At 44.3% G+C, this 8,941-nt stretch overlaps 1 protein-coding gene across 1 annotated transcript; it reads left to right on the top strand.

Moving 5' to 3' along the window:
- Positions 1-4,202: 4,202 nt before the first annotated feature.
- trib3 (tribbles pseudokinase 3) lies at positions 4,203-8,326 on the top strand. Its single transcript, XM_077004252.1, has 4 exons — positions 4,203-5,027; positions 5,848-6,135; positions 6,382-6,674; positions 6,837-8,326. Exons 2-4 carry the CDS (start codon positions 5,848-5,850, stop codon positions 7,300-7,302), a joined length of 1,047 nt encoding a protein of 348 aa, XP_076860367.1. The 5' UTR covers positions 4,203-5,027; the 3' UTR covers positions 7,303-8,326.
- The last annotated feature ends 615 nt before the right edge of the window (positions 8,327-8,941 follow it).

Genomic DNA, 8,941 nt, shown 5'->3' with positions numbered 1-8,941 from the left:
CTGCCATTAATGAACCATTAGGTGGGTAATACACAACTCCAGGCTTTCAAAGAGCAGGCACAGTATGTGTCAAGTCCATCGCCACAGAAACGGGTTAAGCGCTGTTAATGAGCAGACCTAGCACAAAGAGAACCCTCTTTGCATAGAAGGCTAATCTGGGTCCTTTGAAAGGCCCTGAAGATATGCAACATAAAGAATAAATTATAACACCATTAAATTAAAACACCATTATGTGATGTGTATTACTGGCTGGGAAAAGAAAGTTGTTTGCATGTTTCTTAGATCATGCTCAGTGTGGAGAGTCTACTTGTGTAAATGTTCCTATTAAGTGCTCTTTGTGCAAAGTCTGTAGAATGTGTAGGTCTGGAGATGCCCCAAAAGACATCAGGGACACACTGCAACTACCCAGAACAGGAGCACAAAGCTGCCAGTACGTGCGGTTGAAGAAAGAAAACATTGTTTGTGCAGAAGACTGTTTGCCGCTGTGGAATTCTGGCTTTCACAACCTTTCAAAAAACAGCGCAGGATCCAGAGAGAGAGAGACTGAATAAGGAAATGAGAATTTCTCTCTCCTTCTTTCTCTTTCGACGTGAAGGGACATCAAGACACGTCCAACCAACAGCGTCGTCATCCACATTCAAATGAGTCATGATGAAGAACGAACCGTTCATCAGGCCCAGCCTACGGTAGAGCTCCGTAATGCCGTACAGTCATGCTGACTGCAGAGGAGTTCCATTAGGAACAGGAACCCGAGGGCGAACCAGCGAGTGCCCCCCCTCCCCCCTCTGCTAATCACGGCGCCCACACTTGACGAGGCGAGAATGGGCTGTGGGTTTCAGTTTGCGCTGTTGTCTTTCAGGTGAAGTGCGATTTTACACGAGCAACGTCTGCATACTTAACCGCAGAAAGAAATTGTCCGCAGAAATAAATTTCTTTTTTTAGTTTCATTCTGAGTACTGAGTGGACGGTGGACATCCTGTCCTATTTCAGGATTTGGACATATTACTGTTGACAGGTCAACAAACTGATGCGTCTGTCACCAGATCAGACATCTGCAAGCTTAATGCCAAGAACCAGGACACAGCTAATACAATTAACCTGAACACATTCGTTAAATAATTAAATGCTAATTAATTATAGCATGTGTGTGTGTGTGTGTGTGTGTGTGTGTCTGCAGAAGAGGACAGCTGTCATTAAAACGGTTCTAGCAACAAAAGCAGGGCCGAAAGAAAGGCTTCTTGTCATTATTTTCACTGGCACATGTGGAGCAAAAAACAGATGCAATATTCACAGGCTTGGCGTTCTGTGCAGTCACTGTGTATGTCGGTCCAGTCTAGGCAGAACCCGCAGAACTCAGTCCATAACAAACCCTGAGAATACTACTAGTTCCCATGGTGATACTATGTCTCAAACCAGAAAGGGTGATATTTTCACAGAACCATTTTTGCACTGCCAAAGATTTCTGGGAAATGAAGTGCACCCTTCTCATGTCTCAAAGATATACTGTAAAATAATTAAGATAATTACCTTAGCCACAGGATGTTAGAGGCATACTTTTACATGGTGACTCAGCTGATAATAACAGGCAAATATGCCACAGCGCTAAACAAGGCAAAACCTCACCAAACTGTTTCCTGTGCTGATAGATTAATGCTGAGCTGATGTGTCGTTCGTGGGCCAGCAGTGCTATTCGTGGGCCAGCAGCCACACGGAGGTGTTGGATTGAACGCTGAAGCGCATTGCCTGGCCAAGACGTTTCCATTTTAAGGACCGGTTGGTTGATCTCCCACTCAAAGGCCTGGTGATAGAACAACTCAGGAAGCCTCCGACGCCCACACACGCGCACACGCAGCCTGTGAGTCAGCCCGAAAGCACGAGGGCTGTAGCAGCAACATTCTGCAGCCTCACCTGGGTCTACCAGCAGACGAAAGAGCGCCACCATGCAAACGAGACGCCCTCTGTGGGGAAGGATAAACGTACACGAATCATACTAATGACAGCGACAACATCTTTATTTTTGGAACGGTCTGTTTTAGGACAGGACTACACTTTGCTAAAATAAACATGAACTCCTTCATTAGAATCACTTTCCTAACACGCTACACGCAATGGCTTGTTGGTTACCTGGATATCTTTTTAGTAAACACTGCAACAATGGTGCAAGACCAATATTGCTCTTGAGTCATTCAAGGGGTGCGGCTTTCATTCTTGTTATGATTGGCCTAGAATGCGTAGCCACTGTGATCTTACGGTCCAGGGAGGCATCGTTTGAAATAGCATATACTGTGGTCTGCTGAAGTTCAGCAGACTCGTTTCAGTAGTTACTTAAGCTAATGTGGTTGCTTATACAACAACTTGCTCACGCATGGTTGATCACACCGTGATGTAGGCTACTTTAAATATAAAACACACATTTCCGTTCTGAAAAAAGTAGACTGCAAAAAATATTTAACGTTGCGATTTATGCTTATACACTTTCTATTTGTTTTGTTTTTTGGTCTCTCTCACTCTATACCCTGGCCAAGAACGCCCCACACCCTCCACCCACCCTCTGGCGACCAATACTGTATTTTATAAATTTTAGTTTATATCTCTTTCATTCAAGCATCCTGTAAGTTCCTCTGTCTACTCGCACCATCCCAACCCATCATAATAAGGAAGCTAAGTGGCTCAGATACAGTACAATACAACGTGGGAGAGACGAGATAGGGACAGGCAGCCAGCCGGAGAAAACCGAAAGAAAAAAGGGAGTGATAGTTCAAAGACACGCGGAACAAAAACAAATAAACAATAAATATAAACACACAGCACACTGTGTTAAAATGGGTTATACATTGTCATATATACGGATTATATCAGTACATAAGTAACGATGTTTATGTTAAAGGGTGTCTTATTTATGCAGGACTATCTCAAAGGCATTTACAATGGCTTATTTTTGTTTATTTATTTTAAAGTAAATAAATCGCAAAACATCACAAAGCTTCGAATTTGATTTTTGAGGCACTTAATATTTCTACTGAAATATAGTCCAATAAAACATTTAACTACGATATTGTGCGATATTAAATTACAACCTTTCCAGTTCAATATTTATTCATTACTTTCTTTACCAAAAGTAAATGTTTTGTGTTTTGTGGTGGACAGAAGTGAACCGAGGACCAGCATGCAGAGGGATGAGCTTATTGGGGTGGTACTGTTAAATCCTGATGACGTACTCAGTGCCTGCGTTCCAAAAACCCTTTACTGGACGGGCAAGCCCAAAATGCCTGGACACAGATTCCTATGTGCAAATATATGTGCTGTTAGTGTCCACCGGCCCATCTTGTACAGGTCCTGAGTCGTGATTTACTTCATAATGAATTAACGGTCTGTTATTTTTGTGGTCATTGGAAAGATGGAAATGCCTACCTTTCATTATGATTATCTTCCACCCAGCTTTCAAAGTTGTAGAAATTGCAGAATTGCTAAAGCAGGGACGTTGTTTTATTGCTGTACTAAAGAATGTCTGATCAGAGATTTTGCATTTGCTTGACATTCGGGTTGATCTATTTTCTAACCAAGGACTGTTGATATGGTGAATCCATCCGTTGATAAACAGTACAGTACATGAAGCGCAGTTGTAATTGGGTCCACTGAACGGAAACCATTTGGCTGTGGGTAAAACTGGAATCATACAGAAAACATAACTGACTTTGACTAGTACTGACATTTTGATTGTTGCTTTTCTGCCAATTAAAGAAATTGGCGAGTTTATTATTAACCTCTTTACACCAACTTTTTTTTTGTCATTCGACGTTATGGATAACATTTAGCTTTTTTTAGCTTTTAAAGACCTGAGGTGTGAGCAGTAGCATTGGGTTGTGTTTAGATGTTATGTTTTCCATTGAACTTGTTGATGTTGACCTACTAATATAATAGTTTGATGTGATTGAAAATTCGACTATAACTTTGATTCATTCAGTGGCTCAGTGGCACTTGTAGATTGTAGATCAGCACGAAGGTAGATTGTGTATTATACTGCTAGTTTCCATACCTCTAATATTATGATTGTGTGGGATTGCATTAGTTCGCTCTCCGTGCAAACTTCAGCTGCAGTGTGTGCTATTGCGACGCTCCGCTATAGATGTCGTCAGACAGGAGGGGTGGAGCTTAGATGTTGCAATCGCACTAAGTACAGCATCATCGAGTACGGCTCGCGTAATGTACAAAGCATAATAGCGCTCGCTAACCAAATTGAGATCTCACAGTCGGACGGTCAGGCGGAGGGACCACGGCTGATTTGAAATCTCATTTATATAGGTATCTGTGTACAAATTGAAGGAATAGTCAACAACGGATAAAAACACCTAAGGACTATTTGTAATATCTGCGCTTTAAGTAACTTTTCTGGACAACTTATTTTTTTTTCTTTCGCCCAACCGTTAATTCAAGATAGTTAACTTGTATTCTAGACTTAGTTTGCGTGATCTGTTTTCTGTACTTTATTTGACCACCGAGGACTAAATACTGTGGAAATCGAGAACATAATCGTAACATTGTTCCTCGGAGAAGCGTCCATCCAGCGGGAATAAGGAACAAAGACGCTGGTGCCAACAACACAAGCGCTCACCGGTGTCTCCGCCAGACTTCCAGATTGACTGATAGCTTATCTGATGAATAGTTGACGAAAGGAAACTAAAGGCTTCTGCGACGAGTAAAATCAGGCGGTTCATTTATTTATTTTGCAGTTGATTCGGATACTTTCTAGCCGGTGGAAACACAGTTCAGCTTAATTCAACTACTGACAAGTCAAACAAACGCGCTTCGTCAAGTTGACTCGTGGCAATTCATTAGCCTGAGTTTCTGAGTTCACTCCTGTACATGCCATAAATCCAGTCTACTTTTTTGTTGTCGAGGTTTAGTGCTTCTTCACAAGTGGAAAATGTATTGAGACAAATAGCTAAGACGCATATAACTCGCACGACTGGACTTCTTGTATCATTGTTCTGTTTTGGAGAGGAGCGAGTCCTTTGTCTGCCAACGAGGTGAGTGAAACTGTCTTCGTTTTGGCTGCTAGCTCACTACCGCATTAGAAATCACTATATTTGGTGGTCGAATAGGAGTCCTTGTCATGTGTGTCCACCGCTGATTAGCTGGTTTCCTTAGAAAAGATAATTGTGAAATACTCTGGGTTAAACTTTAGAGGGAAAGTGATGGTGCAACTCTCCTTAACCACTCCTCACGGCGATACGCAGTATTGTTTGAGCTTTCTCAAATCTAATGCGATTTAACTTTTTTTTCCTTCCACATCCCGCTCTTCAACAAAATGCTAAATATTGATTACAAATAAATACATATACGGACACAATTTATGTGTACTCTGCAGATACCACAGTCAAGTGGAAAAACGAGACTGCGCTACGTCATTTTATGACTCACGCTTGAATGTGTAATAACTCTGAGTCTGTATGTGACTCAGTGGCGGAGAGCTGGCTTTCGAAAGCGGTGACCGGTGGCTTGGGTAATAGTTCTCTTGCATAAATGTGGCTCATTACTTCGGTGCCACACACTAGCTTGTTCGATAGAATAACGGATGTGAATCAACTTTGCCATCTCGCATATCCTCATTGTTTCATTGTCTCACTGTTGTGCACTGTATCCTGCTTAACCGCGCTCTCGTTTCACTATTCATGCGTTCATGTCGGTCTAAAGCGTCGCGTTTAAATCACGCACACCTGAACGCAAACTGAACAGCTAACTGCAACCACATGCAGTAGACACACAGCATATGGTTTGCTAAGATGTGCTGTCTGTGGGGTTACGACCTCATCCATTCATAGACCTTTGCTTTTCTTTTCTCACCAGATGAGTGTGAACCTCTCAACGCCCACTCTTCCACTGAGCTTGAAACGAGTGGATTGCGAGGACTCCCACAGCACGGACCCGCCGAAATGCAAGAGACGCAGGTTGAGCCAGCCGCCCTCCCCCGGTCTGGCCCCCTGCCTGCGGCCTCTGAACCACAGCACGGAACACGTGGGCCCGGATTGTCACCCTGTCTCCTCCATTGGACCCTACATCCTACTGGAGGCCACAGAAGGCACTCAGACGTACAGGGCTGTTCACCGTGTCACAGAGCAGGTCTATACCTGTAAGGTAAGCTTGCTGTGTAGTGCTGGGTTCTCTCTGTCCGATTAAAAGCATGACTGACCCTCATTAAGGAAAGGGTATTTCCCTGAGAGCCATAATCCCATGTATGGGTCACCACGATGAGGTCACGTGTACTGGTTTTTATTGTCCTTCAGGTGATTCACAAGGCCAAAGGGAACAATGGTATAATGATGGGTAGTGTTGTTTGCACAGTCCTATAATCAGTGTGTTTGTTGGTCTTTCTTTTGCTAGGTGTTTTCCATGAGAAAGTACCACGAACTCATCGCCCCATACACCCGTCTGCTGCCCCATGACAACATCTGTAAGATATCGGAGGTGATCATGGGGGAGAGCAACGTGTACATCTTCTTCGAGCGCAGCTACGGCGACATGCACTCGTACGTGCGCACGTGCAAGCGTCTGCCCGAGGACGAGGCCGTGCGGCTCTTCAGACAGATGGCAGCGGCAGTCGCACACTGTCACGATAATGGCGTCGTTCTCAGAGACCTCAAGCTGCGCAAGTTTGTCTTCACCGACGCTCAGAGGTCAGTTTCCTCCTCTTAGAGCCTGAGGACTCTAAAACTACGGAACTGTGTGATGCATGCAAACCATGTAAAGTCGTCCTTTCTTAGACGAGCCAAGCACAAATCGTCTGGGACAAAAAAAAGTGGTGAAGCTAAAAGTGTTTCGTTCCTCTGTCCCCACAGAACAAAGCTGGTCTTGCAGAATCTGGAGGACTCGTGTCTCCTGAATGGAGCAGATGACTCTCTCACAGACAAACACGGCTGCCCGGCCTACGTCGGTCCGGAGATCCTCAACTCGCGCCACTCATACTCAGGGAAAGCGGCGGACGTGTGGAGCCTGGGGGTGGTGCTGTACACCATGCTGGTGGGACGTTACCCTTTCCAGGACGTGGAGCCTGCAGCCCTGTTCAGCAAGATCCGCAGGGGGGCCTTCACCATTCCTGAGAGCCTCTCCCCCAGGGCGAAGTCTCTTGTGTGCTGCATGCTGAGGAAGTCCCCCTCCGAGAGGCTGGAGGCGGCAGACATCCTCCTGCACCCTTGGCTGCTCTGTAGCGGTGGGGGCCTGGCCGGCCAGCAACTCTCCTCCAGGCACTGCGCCGACCAAGTGGTCCCAGACTTTGAGAAGGGCGAGGACGGGGACTGTTACTGAGCGTCTCCTCCCTGCTCGCCCGCCGGCGTCTGCCGCTGTGGAAGGGGACGCCGCGCTTCGGTTCAGAGGGTGCACCGCGGTCGCGCGCACGGGAAGGGCTGATCGCAACCCAGGTTCCACAACAAACAACAAAAACAAGGCAAACGGCTCAGCTGTTTCGCCATCAGGCGAAGAATCTGAAAGGTTTGAGTCGGGCGTCTGGCCTTTGTGGTCACTGCAAATGTTTAAGACCACACTGGTTTGATAGCCTCATCACACCTGGGAACTACCTACCTGTGACCTCTAAAGGAGACTACAAAAGGGCTGTGAAAAGGTGAAAGGCTCAAGTTGTGCGTCGGCCGCTTGAAGGATCCGGTCAACAAGCAGATTATTCGTCCAAAGCACAACTGGATCTTCATCAACACGTTTTGTCCAGCAGTATTGCGATATCCGTGTATATATTTCTTACAGTGTACATTGAAGCTGTTGGGAAGCCGTTGAAACACCTGTCTAATACCTCTATGAATCCTGGGATACTTGATGCACAGCATGTGCCTTCTGTATGTACTGTTTACATAAGTTGCAGTGGAAAGTGCGGTTGACTATTTAAAGTGCCTTTTTCACTAGTACAGTTGATGTTGGGTTTTTTGGAGTAACCTACCAAAGATTTAAGTTTCTTCTCTTCTTGTTTAACGTGTGACTCTCTAAGTTAGTTGAAGTGCTTATGTTTGCTTTCACATGTGAAGGGTTAAAAACTTTTGGTGTTCCATACCATTTGGAGATCTGCCTGTTTTCTTGTGACAAATCCTAGTGTTGTATGACTCTGAGAACATGGCAGAACATGGAGAACTGTAATGCTATGTCTATAGACCAGGAGCTGTACGTAAAGTCCAGCTACAATTCTGTTTAACCTTTCAGGATAACGTCCTCAGTGCCAGGGTTTTTTATTGTTCTCTGAGGAACTTGTGAAATCATTGTTGGCATGGTGACTTAGGTCATATTTAAAAAAAAAACAAAAACAAAAAAAAAAAAAACAAAGACCTAAGGCATGTGTGCTGTCTGTTATGTGTACATGTTGTGGGTGGACTTAGTTAGACCCTGAAGATGAGTTGTAGATGACTGGCACCACAGTAAGATTCCATGTAATGGTAAAGTGGTGTGTGGTGTCCAACACATTTGGCGAACAAAGGCATTACGTTCGTTGCCAGTAGTGATGCCTGCATGCAATGCTTTGACTCATTTGTCAAAACTACTTTTGTGTAATTTGTAAATATGTTTTTGTTACCATGGCATAAAAAAAGAACACTACAGTTTTCTCAGTTCAAATGATTTAATTTTGTATGTTGTTGCCAGTACAAATAAACAAAAGTTAAAATAATGTGTTTTTCTTAACGTGATGTGCTAAAGGATTGTGATTCAGCTCAAGTAACGTTAAAAATAAAATACATGCAAGCTTGTTGTCTCTGAAGCTGCCTAACAGAAACAGCCCTGTAATAAAGAGAACAAGTCTGAAATGTTGAATCGTTTCAGTCCAACTTTACTGCGTCTCTCCCACAAGTGCTCCTCTGCCTTCTAAAGTATCTACCCAAATACTCTAGTTTGTACAACAAAAAGCATGTTAACATTTAAAGTCGTCCAGACCTTACATCTGCATATTATG

The sequence above is a fragment of the Brachyhypopomus gauderio genome, chromosome 1, assembly GCF_052324685.1.
Source record: "Brachyhypopomus gauderio isolate BG-103 chromosome 1, BGAUD_0.2, whole genome shotgun sequence".
In the NCBI taxonomy this organism is placed as follows: domain Eukaryota; kingdom Metazoa; phylum Chordata; class Actinopteri; order Gymnotiformes; family Hypopomidae; genus Brachyhypopomus; species Brachyhypopomus gauderio.
This window is presented reverse-complemented; position numbering and strand designations above follow the sequence as displayed.